General features: G+C 35.1%; 1 protein-coding gene across 1 annotated transcript in view; it reads right to left on the bottom strand.

Annotated features, from left to right (window-relative positions):
* Positions 1 to 399: 399 nt before the first annotated feature.
* CLIC4 (chloride intracellular channel 4) overlaps positions 400 to 20,229 on the bottom strand; it is an 85,630-nt gene continuing 65,800 nt past the window's right edge. The window contains exons 4-6 of the mRNA XM_079928568.1: positions 19,143 to 19,249; positions 4,645 to 4,826; positions 400 to 3,949 (exon numbers count right to left, since the gene is read on the bottom strand). Of these exons, the coding sequence (XP_079784694.1) occupies positions 3,785 to 3,949; positions 4,645 to 4,826; positions 19,143 to 19,249 (454 nt within the window). The 3' untranslated portion in view covers positions 400 to 3,784. The remainder of the gene's footprint in view (positions 3,950 to 4,644; positions 4,827 to 19,142; positions 19,250 to 20,229) is intronic.

Below are 20,229 nucleotides of genomic sequence, written 5' to 3'. Positions count from 1 at the left end.
CAAAGAAGTCATTTGGTCTATTCTTTTCCATTCCTTATTCTTTTTACTGATTTTACTGCATTGGTGTAGGATGCCTCTAATAAAGCAGCTATGGAAAATAGCTGAATAATAGCTGTGACGGAAGGCAATCCTGTTTTATTTCTGACTTTAATGAGAGGGCTTCTGTTTCATATTTATGTATGAAATTTGCTGTAGGTTCTTGGCAGATGTCTTTATTGGGTTAAAAAAAGTTAATCTCTGGTCCTATTTCGCTAAGAATGGGTAGCATGAAAGTTTTTATAAATTATTTTATGCACCTATTGAGATGAACATATGGTTTTCCTCCTTTAATCTACTAAATGTGCTGAATCGCCACTCATGAAAAAAAAGTAGTCTCAAATAAAACACTTTTACCCCAAATTGTTATTTATTTTCATGAGGGGGTAAAAAAGAACCTTTTATGATAGTGAAAATATACTTTATTTTTTAATACAATAGCTGCCAGCAATATACTGGTTCCAGAGACAGAAAAGAAAATACAAGCATTCTATAAGCTTTCATTTTCCTTTTCAACTAATTTAAAGAAAATACTCCAATTCTGTTCAACATTATGATTTGGGGGATTTGAAATTTTTTTCCATGATAAAAATATAATTTTGAGCCCCAGCCTTAGTAATTTGTAAAGGATGGAATAAAAAAAACCATATATTATAACAATAATGAATGCTTCCCTCTCTTTGAATCAAATACTGATTATAACCAGTGTAAGAAATTGGTTAATCAACAAACTTGATGAAATGTGTATCAAAATGTTCATGAAAAAATACACTTCTATTTCTTCTCATTTTTACCATGTAGATATTTTCTAAATGGATATTTTAAATGCACAGAAACAAAAGCTATCTACATGCAACTCTGGAGAGATTCAAAACAACAGAAGTAAATATGCCTAAATTCAATCAACTGAGTGTAAGAATAAATGTCAGAAACCTCTTCATTGTATACAGATTGCTCAAGGGTTTAAAGACAGTTGTATTAAAAAATAATAATAATAAAGGTAGCTGTATAAACCAAAGTTACCAAGAAATAAAATCTTATATGAATTTTATCACTAAAGTCAACAATCCTAGTAAAAGAAAATAACAGAACTGTATAGAATATCTGCATCTACATTTTTTAAAAAAGGAAGTTACATCAACTGAAACAGTAGACAGCTTTCCAAATGTTGAACACAAAAATTTCTCAGAATCCCTTGGAAATTAGTAAGATCTTCCATTCAGAGTCTAATCTTGTTTAAATGGAACAAAAGGGGTTTAAATGAAGGGGAAAATGATTCAGTAGTTGTAGAAATAATAACATAATTTCTACTGTGTCAACCCATATACCACATGAACTGCCATGAAAACTTTCGTGTCCCAAATCTCCCAAGACATGAAGCTATGATCTTTCCACAAATGTAAGATGGGGTAAAAAGCATATTCTAGGATCATCTTTCTTAGTAGCTTTCGTTCATTTGCCAATCTCAACCTCATCTAATTTCCCTGATAAAGTAATAAGATTTGTCTTTCAACAGAAAAATAATTCTGCCTTCATCAAAATTATAACAGATAGACCTTGCCTTCCTTGGACATCCAGAGAGACAGCCAAGTACAATCAGGGGATAGATTTTTAAAAAGGAGAAGAAGAAGAGAATAAATATCCAAAGTGGAAAACACTTCACAACTGAGTTTCAGAATGTGCTTTTTCATCCTTTTTGAGGACTGTAGCTCTTTCCTCATTAGCCTTCTACTCTGTACCACTTAGTCCACTGTTCACTTGAAATAGACACCCCCACTTCTCTTGAATCTTTTCCATGCTTTAAGCTATGAGGCAAGATTCAGTATCACCTGATGCCAAGTTACCACTATCGTAGAAGTAAGTGAAAAGTGAAGACGGCTGTCTGTGTATTGGTGCAGAGGTGACATTCACCCACGGAAGCTACTGCTATAGAATTTCTCAATATATAACCTGATAATGCTTCTTCCTGGAACAAGATAAATCATCATCCAACATTTTATTACAAAAAGGTGGGTACCCAAACTTTTGATCAGCAATAAGGAGTTCTAAGAAAGGTAAAGCAAAGAAATCTCCCTGAGCCAAATGGACACAATATGGAGTTTTTCTTATCTTTCTATACCAAGCTAGTCACTGATAGGTTTAAAAAATGCAGAATGCTTATTAAAAAATCAAGCTGCTTCCATAAAGCCAGTGCTTACTAAACGTTAGCATATCATAGGGAAGAAAACACTGCCATTTTAAAGCAATATACTTAAAATTTCCAAAAGCAGCCTATGAGAAATAGCATTTCTTAAACAGGTTAGGTATAAAAATTACCAAAACATTATTATAGTCACAATCACAGTCTTTGGAGTAGTACATAGAAAGTCTTTTTTTTTTAATGAATAAATACATAGCAAACTTTTGTTTTATTTTCACCAAGTTCATCCTCCCTTGTTACAACACAATTCCTGGTTTAGGACTTCAATTTAAGAAACAAACAAACATGAAGACTGCTATTCCTCAATGTGGCTGTAGGAAAATTTAACTGAAGGAAGTGCAATGATTGAGATTAGGCAAAACTGCAGTCAATGTGTAGTCACCATCACAACTATAGTTTAGTCCAAAAGAAGTGAACCATCCTCTACCCAAAGTCTAACAGTAAATGGGGGTGGAGCGGTAATCTATGTGTTTTATCTTGTTTTTAATATAGGATGGATAATGCAGTCTTTAGATTATCCACATTAAATGTGCTTTAGAAACAAAATCTACTTGATATTTTGACAAACCCACACTACATTCCTTAGGTTAGTTTTTACATTACTAACCATTGTACTGCTACAGCTAAATCAACTAAATATCAGTGTACGTAGTGTTGCTCAAACGATCTACAAACAGCAAGGCCGATGCCTACCTAAAAAAAGGAGCATTTTTAAAATAAAGGAAGAAAGTAATAATGTTCCAAATGAATGGCACTGGGCAAAATACATATAACCAGTAACATATTTAGACAGAGAGTATCATGTGCCCATTGGTTTCTCTTATATGCATAAAAGGCTTGAAGAAGATCTTGCAAATATTGTTCCTCCCTCTAGACTTTTAGCTTCTACGTAGTGTCAGATATTATAATTGATATGAAGGATAAATGCGTTTAGGCAAAAGTAAAAATCCACATACAAAGTAACATAGCAATATCTGTAGTGACTTTCTGGAGAAGGCTCTCTTCTCTGGTGGTAACATCCTTTAGTACATATCCAGGATAGACTAAATTGAAACTGAGTATTTTGATACAGTAGCAATCCTTTCATATACTCTTACTAAATATTATAAAATTCCAAAAATACATAAATATTCCTTGTACCGTGCATTATGCACCAGTTTGGGCCTGATGAGGTTGTGATTACTATTTTAACAGTTAAACAGTGCACCTCAAAAGTTCTGCCATCTATACACAGTGAATGGAGACAGTGGTGAGGGCTCTAGAGAGATGGCAAACTGCCTTTAAAGTGAAAAGTTTTTATGGAGTGTCTCCAAATTAGGAGGATACGGGGTAGGGGAGGTAGGCAGGGTAAAAGAATTTTCAAATAATACTGCTTAGGAGTATATATTTAAAGATAGCTACTATACCTTGTCTATCCTTTATCCTAATCTGGAATAACTGCATGTTTGTGCAAAATAAAGTTTCTATTTTATAGGAAGAGGAGCAGTCTGTTAGGAAAAGCATGTTCTTAGGGGAAGATGTGAAGACATCTCTCTCGTAAGCGTTATTTTATTTGGTAAGTCTTTTGGCTACATCACTATATGCTATTTCAACCTCCTTATCACTGGGGCAGGTATTGGTGAACTCATCCCTACTATATGCGTTAGTTAAGTATCTCCAGATGCCGGTCATTCCTTTTGGAATATCAAAGTTGCGATATTTTTTGGCCACCACCTGAAATACAAAGAGATCAAAAATTAACATTTATATGCCATGTCTTATAAACCAGACACATATCTGATTTCAGGGCAAATTAATTCTGTGAATCTCTGAAAACTGCTTCTACCTGAAGTCTGTCACCTTCATTCTAACTAGACTTTTAAATAAGGACTGCACGCTACACCACAGATTCAGAAGTGTGATGGTCATTGCAGATGCCTGCCTTGGCCATCCAGAGAAACAGCCAAGTATAATCACTGGATAAATACTTGAAACACACACTAGATCTCTGTTTTTCTTGATCTTGATCTTTACTGCACAACCATCCTATACAGCATAGTGTTTCACACAATAAATGCTCAATAAATATTTTCTGCCTTGAAAAGAAAAAGCCAGGTGATCAGAGAACAAAGTTTGATGCTATAAGTCAGTGTAGCCACCACTTCAAAGTTACCTGTTACATCTTTGAATTTTTATGCAGTCACAGAAAAAAAAAAATCCTATTTCTCATATGCCTTGATTTTAAGACATAATTTTCCATTTAATCAACCCTAGGGTGTTTCAACTATTGCTTGAACAACATTAAGTTACACTATTTGGGGGGTGCTAAATAGTGCGTGTCAGAAGATCAGCCAAGTTTTACACAGAGGAAGTGCTGCCTTAGTAAACAGATACTAGGTGTAATAGTGCCCCACATCCTGCAGGCCTACCTTGACAATGTGCAGTTTGGGCAGCAGGTTGCAATCAGCTAGTGTCATTTCATTGCCATCCAGAAATTTACGTGTGGAAAACTTAATGTCCTCCATACTATTCTCATCAATTTCATCAGGGAGGGGAGAATTCAGATATTCATCCAGTTTCTGCAGTGTTTTCAAGAGACCCCTCTCCAATGCTGAAAGAAAAATGGAAATACTCTAAGAAGAAAAACCACCCAAGCCCCAAGTAGAAGCATTACTCCTTCAGTCAATAACTATTTGTCAAATGTTTCTCTGACACAGGAGGACGAAACAGACAAGGTTCCTGCTCTCATGGAGCTTATTTACTTGGGGGAGAAAGATAAGACAAACAAATTTATAGATAAAATTATAGATAAATATTTTAAAAAGCATGATAATTTCAGATAGTGGTATCTATAAAAATTTGTTAATAACTAAATGCCCCATATATACAAACACATCATGGCCCAATACAGTTGATATTTAAACTGGGGGAAAAAATGGGTGAGAAAAGGCAAACCTATTATTTCAAATCTAGGAAAGAAAATCTTGCCAAGACAGATTCTTGCCCTCAATTTTAAGTCCTGCTCCCGTAAAAATATTTGGATTTATATCCATGAATTGTGTTAAGAAACTCCAATCCAAGCACTCCAAGCAGAGAAGCCTGAAGTTTTTGCACTGCCTTAATATACGTAAGAAGCCAAAAATAGCACTATCTTATAATAACATGAAAAATAGAGATCAGATTAGAAAGTTCTATCTACAATCTGAATTGGAGGCCTCATTAGCAAAATAGATCAAGATACTATATGTTATAATTCAGAGAGAAGCAGGATGCAGCCACCCTGTATATCTAGAAAGTCAAGGTTAGTGACCCTTAGCAAAGAGGGGATGGGAACATCATTAGAAAGGAATATGAAACTAACGTTAAAAAGACAGATCCTCCCTTATCCCTTTTTGTCTTTTATCCTCTCAACCCACCTTCACCTCCCACTCCCAGAATAGATGAGTTCACACTGATGAGTACAGTACTTGGCCATAAAAGAAAGTTAAAATCATGAGGTGACATTCCATATTAGTTATAACTTTGAATAAAGTTGGATCCATCACAGAAAAAGGCAAAGTTTTACATGCTGTATATTAGATATTTCACCAGCAACATAAATGTCCTAACCTTATACCTCTTCTTCCAAACTGCTCCCACTGACTCATCCCTTGATCCCTTCAAAGTAGTCCAGACAACAGATGGTAGTCTTAGCTAGGTAGGGGCTGTAGGCATTACAAGGATTTTATAAAGTACAGAGGAGATAAAAACCTACCGAGCTTGGAAACCAAACTGAATATGGAAAAAGGAGGATAGAAGTATTCAACAAAATACAAATGGAGGCCCTACTACATGCCAAGTTTTGTACCAAGCATCGTTAAATTCACTACTGAATAAAACATAAAAGGTTCCTACTCTCAGTTTATATTTTGGGGAATGAAAGTAGTATAGAGAAGCTCATCAACAAAAGATTCCCAGGGTGAACGCTGGTACCATTGCTGAGACATGCACCTTCCTAGAGGAGAAGCAGATTCAGGAAATGTGGAGATGAGTTCAGTATATGCTGACTTTGAGATGTCTGTAAGACACCTGAGCGGCGATGTCCACAGACAGTTGAGTTCTAGTCTGGAACAGACTAGGCTGGGGCAATATATTTGTACGTCCTGAAAGCACAAATGAACGCTGAAGCCATGGAAATGAAGGAGAAGCAGAGGGCCTAGGACAGAACCCTAAGGAACATCACTGACGGTGTTGTGTGAGGCAGATAATACATTTTTGTCATTATTTGGCATTTCATTATATGATTATAGAATAAATACGTATCCATTCTACTGTTAATGGCATTTGTGTTGTTTACAGTTGGGGCTTCTTGTGCAGATCTCTTGGTGTGCATCTATTCATATTCCTATCAAAAATGGAGCTGTGCATGAGATATCTCATACCTGTTAGAATGGTCATAATCAAAAAGACAAGAAATAACAAGTGTTGGTGAGGATGTGGAGAAAAGGGAACCCTTAGGCACTGTTGATGGGAGTGTAAATTGGTACAGCCACTGTGGAGAACAGTACGGAGGTTCCTCAAAAAATTAAAAACAGCACTACCATGTAATCCAGCAATATCAATTCTGGATATTTATCCAATATGGAAACAACCTAAGTGCCCACTGACAAATGAATGGATAAAGAAAATGTGGTGTGTATACACACATACACACACACACACACACACACACACACACACATCACATGCATACAATGGAATATTATTAAGCTACAAAAAAGAATGAAATCTTACCATTTGCAACAACACAGATGAAACTTGAGGGCATTATGCTAAGTCAAGTCAGTCAAACAGAGAAAGACAAATACCATATGATCTCACTCATATGTAGACTCGTAAAAGACAAACAAACAAGCTCATAGATATAGAGAACAGATTTGTGGTTGCCACAGGCAGGGGGTGGGCAAAATGGATGGAGTGACAATGATGTAATGTATAGCATGGCGACTACAGTTAATAATACTGTACTGCATATCTGAAAGTTGCTAAGAGTTGTAAATCTTAAAAGTTCTCATCACAAGAAAAAAAATTTGTATCTACATGTGGTGATTGATGTTAACTAGATTTATTGTGGTCATCATTTCACACAGTATACAAATATCAAACCATGTAGTACATCTGAAACTAATAAATGTCAATGATACCTCAGTAAAATTTTTTTTCAATTTTTTTAAAAGGAGATGTAGGTTATAGGGTATGTGTGTGTTCAGGTTTAGTAGAAACTGCGATCAGTTTTCCAAGTTCAGCACAGCAAGCAGCAGTGTATGGATGTTCCAGTTACTTCACATCTTCAACAACATTTGGTATTGTTGGTCTCTTTAATTTTAACCATTCTTGGGTATGACAAATTCGGTTTAACATATTTTCATATTTATTGACTCTTTGGATATCCTCTTTTTGTAAAGTGCTGTTTGCTCATTTTTCCTTTGGACTGTCTGTTGTACTGACTTGCAGTCTTTTTATATATGCAGATGCAAATCCTTTGTGGTTATATGTATTATGCATACCTTCCCCCTTTTCACTTGCTTAATGGTGACTTGATGAACGTAAATTACTAAATCTAATGTAGTCCAATTTATTTTTTTTCTTTTATGATCGGTACTTTGTGTTCAGCTTAAGAAATCTTACCTACTCCCAAATTATGAAGCTATTCCCCATTATCTTCTAGGAGATATATTATTTACCATTCATATTTATATCTACAATCCACTTAGAACTGATTGTGTATGGTGTGAGATAGGGATATTTTCTTGACTCTATATTCTGTTCCACTGTTCTATTTGCCTACCCTTCTGTTAATATCACACTGTTTTAACTATTGTACCTTTATAACAAGTCTTGGTATCAGGTAGTGGAAGTTTTCAAACACATCTTTCTTCAAGATCATCTTGGCTATTCTTGGCTCCTTACATTTCCCTAATAAACTGTACAATTAGCATGTTAATTTACACACACACACGCACATGCTGTTGGACTTTTGAATAATCTATAGATTCAACACAACCCCAACTTGAAAACTGGCATCTTTATAATTTTGAGTCTCCCAATCTATGAATATCATTTATTTCTTCTAAATTTTTCTTTTTATTTTATGAAATTGAAAGAAATTTCAATTTCTTTTGTTTTCTATGTAGAGGCCTTGTCCATTTTTGTTAAATTTATTCCTAAATATTTGACATTTTTTATTGTATAAATATTTTTATCACATTTTCTATTGTTTCTTGCTAACATGCACAAATACAATTGATTTTTATAATAGCCTCATATGCAACCACCCTGCTAATTCACTTTTTTTATTCTTATGGTTCATCAGTAGATTATTTTAGATTTTCTACATGTACAATTATATTAAGAATAATGACAAATTTATCCCTTCTTTTATAAGTCTCATAGCTTTCATTATAGCTTTTTCTTTTTTCATTATAGCATTATAGCTTTTTCTTGTCTATTATACTGGCCAAGACCTCCAGTACAATGCTAAATAGAAGTGCTGACAGTAAGCATCCTTCTTCAGTTCTCAATTTCAAGAGGAAATCTTTCACTACTCCCCTATTATGGTGCTTGCTGTAACTTTTCTGTAGATTCTGTCAGATTAAGGAAATTTCTTGCTGTATCTTTTTCGCAAATTTTTAAAAAATAAACATCTTAATCATAAGCATTAAATTTTATCAAGCACTTTTTCTGCATCAATTGAAATGACCACATAATTTTTCTTTTATGCTATTATTGTGATAATTCGAATAGATTTGTGAATGTCCAAACAATCTTCCATTCTTGAATTAAACTCAACTTGGTTATGTGCATTATCTTTTCTCATATTGCTGGATTTGGCATATTTTGTTTTAGACTTTTACATCTATGTTTCAGAGAGACTGGCCTGAAAGTTACTTTCTTTTGATGTTTTTGTGTGGTTTGACCTCAAAAAGCAAGTTGGAAAGTATTTCCTCTTTTCTGTTTCCTGGAAGAGTATATGCAAGACTGATGTTACATCTTTCCCAAATGCTTAGAAGAGTGAAGCCATCTTTGTGAAATGGTTTTTAATTATAGATATAAGATGATTCACATCTTGAATCCGTTCTTGCAACAATTTTCTTACACTGTACTTTCTGTAAAATTATGCAATAGTGTTTTCAAATTTATAAGCATAGGGCTTCCCTGGTGGCACAGTGGTTAAGAATCCGCCTGCCAATGCAGGGGACATGGGTTCGATCCCTGGTCCGGGAAGATCCCACATGCCGCGGAGCAACTAAGTCTGTGCGCCACAACTACTGAGCCTGGGCTCTAGAGCCCGCAAGCCACAGCTACTGTGCCCACGTGCCTAAAGCCCGTGCTCTGCAACAAGAGAAGCCACCTCAATGAGAAGTCCACACACCGCAATGAAGAGTGACCCCCGCTCACCACAACTAAAGAAAGCCCAGGCGCAGCAACAAAGACCCAACGCAGCCAAATATAAAAATACATTAATTTTTTTAAAAAATTTATAAACATTGTCATAATATCTTCCAAAAGTCATTTAAATGCAAGATCTGTAGTAATCCCCTTTTATTCCTAATACTGGTTATTGCTGCCTTCTCTCACTTCTTAATTTTTCTTGTCAAGGATTTATCAATTTTCTTATTAGACTTTTCGAAGAACTAACTTTTAGCTTTCCAAATCCTGTCACATTTGTTTTCTTTTCATAAAATTCTACTTTTAGTATCTCATTCCTTCTACCTTCTTGATTTGCTGATCTAACTAAACCCCTGAGGTGGATACTTTAAGGTTACCAATTCTTAGCTCTTCTTTTTGCCATTCATTCATTCATTCATTTGGCTGCACCAGGTCTTTGTTGCAGCAGGCAGGATCTTTAGTTGCAGCACACGGAATCTTTTTAGCTGCGGCATGCAGGATCTAGTTCCCTGACCAGGAGTCGAACCCAGGCCCCCTGCATTGGGAGCACGGAGTCTTAACCACTGGACCACCAGGGAAGTCCCTTCTTTTTTCTAATATATGCATTTAGAGCTATAAATTTTCCTCTAAACACAGCTTTAGTGGTAGCATATAAATTTAGACATGCTATATTTTCATCATGTTTTTCTTCAACCTATGGGTTATTGAGAAATGCACTGCTTAATTTTCAAACATGTAGAAATTTTCCAGCTGTACTTTTGTTACTGATATCTAGCTTTTCTTTGTGGTCAGGGAAAATATTCTATATGATTTCAATTTCCATTTTTTGGAAAATTTTTCAGATTTGCTTTATGGCTCAGCTTTACAGTCAATTTTGTGTTCCATGTGCATTTGAAAAACAAGGGTATATTCTGCAGTTGTGGGGCACAATGAGATTAAATTTATATATCAATGAGAGTAATTTTTTCATTGTATTATTCAATTCTTCTGTATTCTCACTGAATTTTTCTTTTTGGCAGATTCTAAGTTACTAAGGGAGTAAGTTAAAATCTCCCACCGAGATTGTGGATTAGTTTATTTCTCTTTTAGCTCTGTCAATCTCGTTTATATATTTTGAGGGTAGTTATTTGGTTACACAAATTTAGAATTATTTTATTTTCCTGGTAGGTTAATCTTTTTAAATCAGTCTGAAACATGTTTCATTATCTCTTGCAATGATTCTTTCCTCAAAGTCTACTTTGTGCAATGTCAGCATAGTTTTGCCAACTTTCTTTTGGTTAGTATTTACACCATTTTACATTCAACTTTCCTGGGTCGGTCAGCCTATCTGTCTGTCTATTTATCTATTGGTGTGTATTTCAAATGTAGGAGGGAGGGAGGGAGGGAGGGAGAAAGAATTCCTTCTTGTACATAAGCAACACATTTTTAATGCAGTTAGGAAACTCTGTTTTCTACTTGGAGTATTTGAATCATTTACATTTAACGTAATGACTACAAACTTTGGTTTAGAACTGCCATCATACGTTTGTTTTCTATTTGCCCTCCTGTTCTGTGTTCTCTTCTTCTTTCTTGCCTTCTTTTGGATTAAGGGTTTTTTTAATTATTATTCATTTCCCCCTCTACTTGTGTATCATACTTTTTTTAATATAATTTTTGAATTTTATTTATTTTTTTATACAGCAAGTTCTTATTAGTCATCATTTTATACACATCAGTGTATACATGTCAATTCCAATCGCCCAGTTCATCACACCACTATCCCCACACCCCCGCAGCTTTCACCCCTTGGTGTCCATACATTTGTTCTCTACATCTGTGTCTCAATTTCTGCTCTGCAAACCGGTTCATCTGTACCATTTTTCTAGGTTCCACATACATGCCTTAATATACGATATCTGTTTTCTCTTTCTGACTTATTCACTGTATGACAGTCTCTAGATCCAACCACATTTCAACAAATGAGCCAATTTCGTTCCTTTTTATGGCTAAGTAATATTCCGTTTTATGTATGTACCACATCTTCTTTATCCATTCATCTGTCGATGGGCATTTAGGTTGCTTCCATGACCTGGCTATTGTAAATAGTGCTGCAATGAACATTGGGGTGCATGTGTCTTTTTGAATTACAGTTTTCTCTGGGTATATGCCCAGTAGTGGGATTGCTGGGTCATAGTATCACACATTCTTTTGCTAGACTTTGTTTCCTTGACTTACTAAAGCTTAATTATAACTTTTACCACTTCCAGGATAATGCAAGGACCTTAGAACACTCTAACTGTATTTAATTTCCCTCCTGTCTCACATGCTACTATTGTTTGTGTATTAATTTGACTTTTTTTTTTTTTTGGACTGCATTGGGTCTTCATTGCTGTGCACAGACTTTCTCTAGTTGCGGTGAGCGGGGGCTACTCTTCGTTGTGGTGCGCAGGCTTCTCATTGTGGTGGTTTCTCTTGCTGCGGAGCACGGGCTCTAGGCACGCGGGCTTCAGCAGTTGCAGCACACGGGCCCTACACGGGCTCAGTACTTGCGGCTTGTGGGCTCTAGAGTACAGGCTCAGTAGTTGTGGCGCATGGACTTAGTTGCTCTGTGGCATGTGATATCTTCCCAGACCAGGGATTGAACCCATGCCCCCTGCACTGGCAGGTAGATTCTTAACCACTGTGCCACCAGGGAAGTCCCTGGACATATATTTTAAATCCCAGAAGACACTACTGTTCTATACAGACAGTATTCATTTATATTTTATATTTATACTACTCTTTGCTTTCCCTTCCTTCCTGCACCTCTGGGTGTTCATCTGAAATCATTTTCCTTCTGCCTGAAAAACTACTTTCAGTATTTTGTTTAGTGTGAGTCTGCTGAGATGAATGTTCAGTTTTTGTTTATTTGAAAACGTCTATTTTGCTTTTACCATTTAAAATTCATAAATAAAAAACTAATATATTAATCATTACATTCTTATAGTAATTTTCAGTTGAAAAACTTGGTGAACATATGTTAAGAGAACTGATTCTCAGAGCAGCCATGGGACATAGGATGGGTAGATATTATCCTATCTTATAGATACTGAAATAAAGAAGAGACTTTGCCTTTTCTCAAAATCAAAGAAAGGAGATCTGACATGTTGGAATTCGACTTGTTACGACTACCTGAAATTATAAATTGAACTGTGAATTTTAGAGGCTCACAGAAGAGGCAGTAAGAGAAAGCTGACTGGTCAACAAGTATACGGATCCAGGGCTGTAAATATAAATGTCACATCTTGAGGCAAAAATAAAATATTTGGATGTGTTTGCTTTCACTTTTGGAGGGTATTTCATGGCTTACAGAATTCTAATTCGTTTTCTTTTAACTCTTTGAAGATCTCATAACACTGTCTTCTGGATTCACTGTTTCTGTTAAGAATCAGTGCTCAGTCTTATTGCTTTTACCTTGAAGAGCTTTCTTTCTCTCTGCCACTCTTAAGATTCTACCTCTGGTATTCAGCAATCTGACTATGATCTATACAGGTATAGTTTTATTTGTCCTGCTTGGGTTTTGTAATGCTTGACTCCATGGCTTGTTATCTCTCATCAGTTTGGAAAATTCTTGGCAATTATCTAGCTATAGCTTCAATTCCATTTTCTCCTCTTATTCTGGGATTCCAGTTATACACATGTCAAACTTTTTTATTGTGCCCCACATGTCTTGCACTCTTTTCTGTGGTTTGTTTTTTTTTGCTGGATTTGTCTTTTTATCTCTCTGTGCTTCCATTAGCTATTTCCTTCTGACCTATCTTCATGTTCACTAATACTTTCTCACCATTGTCTACTCTGTTAAATTCATCTATTGAGTTCATAATTTCAGCAGATATTGTATTTTTAAATTCTAGAACTTCCATTTGATTCTTTTTTATAATGTCCAGTCCTTTGCTGTAATTTTCACCTTGTTCTTTTACTTTTGAATATATATAAGTTATTTTAAAGTATCTGATAACTGAATACCTTGTAGTTTTTAAAATGGTTTCATAAAATGTATTAGTTGTATTCAGTCCTTGATATGGGTACTTTCTATTACTATTAGATTTTTAAAGCTGGTAAATTTTTAAACTCAGAGCTGGTTTATATTAAAATGATAGTCTACTAAGTCATGAACTTCTTTCTTCATATTCTTGTTAAAATTAATGCATCGTTCTTGCTCCCCAACCGTACTATATGTTCTTTGAAGGTAAAGTCTGTGTCTTGTGCTTCTTCTTCTGCATATCCCCTTAAATTCATGGCACTTTACCTCAGCATATGGTGGACACTTGGTCAATGTCTGGAGGAGACTGAGAAAGGCCAATAGTTAAGTATAAGAGTTTTGAGTTTCATAAATGTATGAAGTTCAAAAGGCAATTAGGTGAAAATGTAGAATAGACACTTTTCAAGTCAGATGATTGAAGATATTTATACTTGACTTTTATATCTTCGTGGGAAGCTGAGAATAAGGTAGGTACTACATATTGCTATAGAGCACGTAGCCATTTAAAAAATGTAAAAAAGAACTGGTAATATTTGTTACCTAGGTAAATATCAAACAAATTGGAATGTGTTATGCCAAGTGATAGACAACAAGATTAAGATCAAAGAACTACCTGTTTTATTAACAGAAAGTCGCTCTAGCCACAGCCAGGATCAAGCTAGTTTATTTCTTAGAGAAAATAGTTAAGAAACAGGCCAATAGAACCCAGTAAAATAAAGTTGACGAGTTAGGGGAGCTTAACTGCAACTGGGGAAGTGACAGGGAATCAAGCCATTTAAAGATAAAAGATCAAAAATACAAAGACAATAAATATAACCTTTTATTAATTACATACAAGCTGTTAATAATGCATGCAGTCAGCTGAAATGTAAAGTTTATAAATTAACAAGAAAATGCAACGTGAGAAACAGCTACGTTAGTAAGGAGTCCAGGGCATGATGGAAAATCTTCACGGTTGCACTTAAAAAGAAAAAAAGGAGCCAGCAGAATCTCAGGACTGTAGAAGAACAAACTTTTAAAGATTCAATATGCTTCCCGTCAAAAGCAGTGAATACAAAATAAACACATATTAGATATAAGGACTTGTTCTTTGATCAGATTACAATGAACAGGATCATGACCTATAAGGAAGACAATACTGAATTCAAACACTGAAATAATGTCTCAAATGGCACTTGAGTGGTATAACAAGTGCAAGCAAGTTTATGATCTCTGATCTACTGTAAATTAATCCTTTTCCTGAATTAATTCTCAAAAGTATCCAATAGAGAAATAAAATATTCTAAATTTCCAAGGTTTATAACATACAACGCTTATGATCCTAGCTGTAAGGCATGGACTAAAATTCAGAAGCTAGCAGAACATTACAATTACTGCTCTATAATTTTGGACGTAGCAAAGTACCTGCAATGAAGTTGAACTGCTGTACTCGACCAGAGTGTTAGTGATTTTTCATAGTTAAGAATGTCAGGAAAAAAAAAAAGAATGTCAGAGTAAAGGGTATATTAATGAAAACAAAGAATGCTGAATTAGTTTGATACAATTTTTATGTATCAAACTAAGGAATGGACAACAAAACAAAGAAAAACGAGGTAACAAAGTCTTAAAGACAAACCATCACAAAGGAATGTGAAACTGGTTAAAATAAAGAAAATGTCAAGATTAACCACTAGAAGGCAGTAGCAGTCCATCAAAAAGTAGCTCTTTTTTTTTTAAGCTCCTTTTTTTTTTTTTGGAGTATAATTGCTTTACAATGGTGTGTTCGTTTCTGCTTTATAACAAAGTGAATCAGTTATACATATACATATGTTCCCATATCTCTTCCCTCTTGCTAGCTCCTTGTCTTTTGTAATTAAAAAGTAGCACTATTATTCTCTAATACCCCTACTGTAGTAATGCCGTATCTCTAAGGACGTATTTCAAAAGTTCTCAAAAAAATTACTAAGTACCCCAGAGGCCATACAATCAGTTTTTAAATTAACTGTGAAAATCAAAATATTAACACATACTCTCTCTCTTACACAGACACACACAAACACACCAGGGTCAGAAGTGTGGGGAAATGAATACTTTCACATTAGTGGGAATAAAAACTATTATAGTCTTTGGAGAACAAAACCTTTTGACCTATTTGAAATCTAGCACAAGGACACTGGCAGCACAGTTTGTCATAATAAAAAACTTGAGGCAATCTAAATGTCTATCAGTAAGGAAATAGTTAACTAAAAATCCATATTATGGAATATTAAGCAGCATTTCTAAAACATGAGGTAGATCTACATTTTGACATTAAAGTATTTCTACCATATAGTACATGATAAAGATAACTGAGGAATGTGTATATATATATATATATATATATACACACACATAAATACACATTTAAGTACAATGTGTGCATAGAAAAAAAGAAGGATACATACTAGCTGCTGGGGAAGAGTTTATATGATATGACTAAGAAGCGGCACTAAAATTTTATTAATTTCTGTATTATTTTAACTTCTTCAAAAAGCATGCATTATTCTACTACTTGTATAATTTGAATGAGTAAAAGCGCAAGGCAAAAAGCATTAAATGTAACAAGACAGTTACTGTTGTAGAAAAACAATATAATTTACAGTGAAGAAAAAAATTATGAGCACTTACATGGACAAAACTATATTTTAAAGCTACTGCTAGTTTTAATAAAAGGGTAATCTTACACAAGCAATTTTTAAATGCCAGGTAACACATCAGTGGAAAACAGGGAGAGGTAATAAGTATTTAAACATGATTAAATACCCAACGCAGTTTCATTGCTACAATGATGAACAACCATCTTCTGATTCCACACACTTTTCCGGAGAGAGACAGAAAGAGAGAGATGGATGGAGAGAGGGAGGCAAGTAGGGAGGGAGAATAAATCTTGAATAAAAAGGAACCGATCAGAATCTAAAGATTCCTTGCCTCCATTTAAAAGTGTGAATTGGGACATTATGAAATATGTCTCGGAGGCTATAATGGCAGATTTCATCACTGCTAAATTCACTGATCTCTTAAGAATATTATAAACATCAACAGACTAATAAATTATCTATTAGTTACATTTGGGAGCTTAATAAGTTATATAAATGAATGAAATCACAGAACTGAAAAAAACTTAGGAGATCTGGGACAGGTCATAATGAACCCATCCCATAAAAGGAATTACCCATTAATTTCTCTTTTAATGCTTCAAAAAAAACAAGCTGTTACTCCCAATCACCTCAGACATGTTACCGAAAGAATTATATGTTTTATCTATCTATCTATCTATCTATGTTTCCTTTCATTTATTTTATTCTTTAAATCATACTTGCTTACTCTGTACCCCAATATAAGCATTGGCCCTTCTCTTTCACTTTCACTAGCCCAATTGCTATAGCATCTAGGCAGCTAATCCCTTACTTAGATAGAATTAGCTCTTAAAAGGTCTTAAAATTGTCCAAACACATTGGATTTTGTAAAACATTTAATAGGTTTTTAAAACTAATCAAAGGCTTGCCTACTCTGATTTACCATGTAAAATGACAAATCCATCTTCATGTAAGTTGTTTATTGTTTGGGGGAATTAGGAGGTGGATGACTAAGGCTTATTTAAGGCATTTAATTGCACTAAACAGACAGATAAGAGACCTGCAACAAACATACATAAGGGAGACCCGATAAGCTCCAAAGTGATTTGGAATACTGTTTTCTAAAGTCCCAAGGCAGTGACAGGCCACTGTGGGGGGAAGTTGCTTGGTAACTGGAATTCTTATTTACCAATAGGTAATTTAATGTAAAAAGCCTTCTAAATTCTGCACTGTGTAGTCCATTATGTTGTTTGTTCTTATTGGTTACAGCATTCTAAGGACAGTAAGTGTAGGTGGCTACTTAAGACAGTAACAAATTGATAGGAAAAAATAGAACACAAAGTTATACTTAAATGAGTCACTTTCTCCCCTATTCTCTACCCCCATCCCACCCCTCAAAGCAATTGGTTTTGTTGGGTTTTTTTAAGCAAACACATTTTATTTCCCTCTCCTCCCCACCAAGTGTCAAAATAAATTCAACCACCCTCTAGTTTCCAAAAGCCACACAGAGAAATAAAAACATTATGACTTTAACTAAGAGAGTTCAAAGAATTATGCAGCAAGAGCATCTGGGTGTAAAAAAGAACAGTCACCTGCAGGAAGGAGGGTAGAACAGAAAAGATACTGTCTGTGGATAGGAGGGGCTCCAGTATAACTGTTTACCTAGTATATAAAATTCTCAGACAGAAACAGTAGTCAAAGAGAAAAGCCAATTACTAAGGAAAATTGCTCCCAAACTAAGGCGGCTACTGAAACACACTTAATAAGCCAGGCCTGAGCACTAAGGTTTTCCCTTTTTTCCCTTCGCTATAGAAAAAATAAAAGCCTGAATAGCTTGGAAATCTACCCACTGAAATAACAGAAGGAAATCAGCAAATGTTTCAATTTTTTAAAATGTTTATTCTTGCTTAACCAGCACTGATATTTTTTCCCCTTTGGTATTCTTGCTCATTTGCTGCCATAAACTCTACCCAAAGAAATCCACCCAAGCTACCAGAGTCTAAAATTATGATGGATTATAGTGTCTTCAGGAGTTGGCTCTTTGGTTATTATTGTTACTTTTAATTAAACACTAATGCTCTCTCTATATAGTTTTCCCCAGGAAGAACAATGCTTAACACCCTAAAGAGAAGAAAAGGGGAAATGACTGAATGGTGTCATTAAGACAAGGTTCATTAAATGGGACCTCTTTCTAAGAGGCTTCCCTTTACTATATGTAAGTTTGGTAAATGAAATAATAAGATAGTGTCTTTTAATAAATAAAAGAAGGAAGTTGCATCTGTACTACCTAAACAATTCTCACCATGAAAATATGACTTGAAACTAAAATCTTAATTTTAGGATATGGAGAAATTTGGAAGGCTGGTGAGTCCAAATCTCTCTTAGAGCAACTCCAAAAACTGCTCTTAAGGGTAATTAGCACAAAAATCCACCCAGGCTGACTTCAGGTTGTTGGCACAGATAATAAACAAAGATTTGGAAACAGTTTGAATTGCACTGTATCCACCTATTCCAACCTCCTCAACCACCCAGGCCACTGTTCCTGAGGCCGTAGTTTTCTGTATAGCTCCCTTAGTGGTAACTTCTCAGAAGAATATGAGAACAAATTTATTCAATAAACATTTTATCACACATCTACTTTATGCTAGGCACGGTCCCACTAGCAAGAAACAGAGAAAAAAGCAATTTAAGGACTTACCCTGGTTTATCCTCAAATCTCTGATGAACTCTGAAAGCCAGTTTTTGATACTTATGGGAATGTCTGGCCTCCAAAGTAATCATTCATAATCACTGTCATAATAGAGGGTTTTGGTCTTTGTTCCTGTTTTTGTTTTGTTTTGGGGTATTTTTGCGGGGAGGGGGGAATGGTTCTACAGTGTTAATTCAATCATTTGGGTTTTTTTACCTTCATTAGCCTCTGGCCTTGAATTCTTGATATATGCAGAGAATTTGGCAAAGATGTCCATTCCAGCGGTATTTGATTCTGGGTGTTTTGGTGAAAGCTTTAAGTACCTAAATGAAAAATGTAATAACGGATTATAGATCCTCCAAAGATACATTAGCATAAATTCTCTCAATCAAACCATTGTGCTAGCAGTTACTAGACATCTTTTAACGGTTATTACTCTAAGAAATGCCATCATCTGTTTTCCATGATATTTTTAAGATGTGTTTTTTCCTTAGGAAACAAAGTTCTACACAGTGTTTTTGTTCACATATTAATATTCTTGGCAACCAAAGCTCATCCACACTCCACCTCCATTTTATAAATTAGAAGGCTGGGGAAACAGTCTACTTGTTCAGAGACTTGTGCCAAGCCCATGGGCGTCTTAGAAAGAGAACTCTAGAGCAGAGCTGTCCAAGAGAACGTTCTGTGATGATGGAAATGTTATATATTTGAATTGTCCAAGATGGTAGCCATTAGTGACTTGTGGTTATCTGAATATGAATTTAAATTAATCATAATAAAGTTAAAATTCATTTCCTCAGTTACACTAGCCACATTTCAACTGTAGAGCCTTCTCAAATAGGAATGCCAAACAGACAGATCTTGGGTATGCCACACACTGAGCCAGCCATGTAAAGCAGTACCACAGAACCCTGACAGGAGGAAGAGTCTAAGCTGCCCAAGCACAGATTAAGGACAAAAACAGCAGGAGGCCGATCATTCACTTTCCTACACTCAGGATTTTCCAAAACCTCCCATATATTAAATATTGTAAGGGTGACAATGAGCAACAGAAAAATAAGACATCAGGAATTTTGCTAACAAGTGCTCTGTTGTGTTGTTACAAAGTCTTTCTACTTTGAGAAAAGATATTCATGACACAACAGCTTTTTTAAAAAAACACACACAAATGTGTATGTCATATACTTAAATTTTCAAACACACATACCCAATGTTTATTTCTTCCTCAAATTGGAAAATACATATGAAAAAGCCCAATTCTTTACTTCTCCCTTCAGCAGAGCTTGTATCAGCTCCAGGGAGT

Source organism: Stenella coeruleoalba (genome assembly GCF_951394435.1).
Source record: "Stenella coeruleoalba genome assembly, chromosome: 1".
In the NCBI taxonomy this organism is placed as follows: domain Eukaryota; kingdom Metazoa; phylum Chordata; class Mammalia; order Artiodactyla; family Delphinidae; genus Stenella; species Stenella coeruleoalba.
The sequence above is the reverse complement of the archived record's forward strand: the minus strand, read 5'-3'. Positions and strand labels throughout refer to the sequence as shown.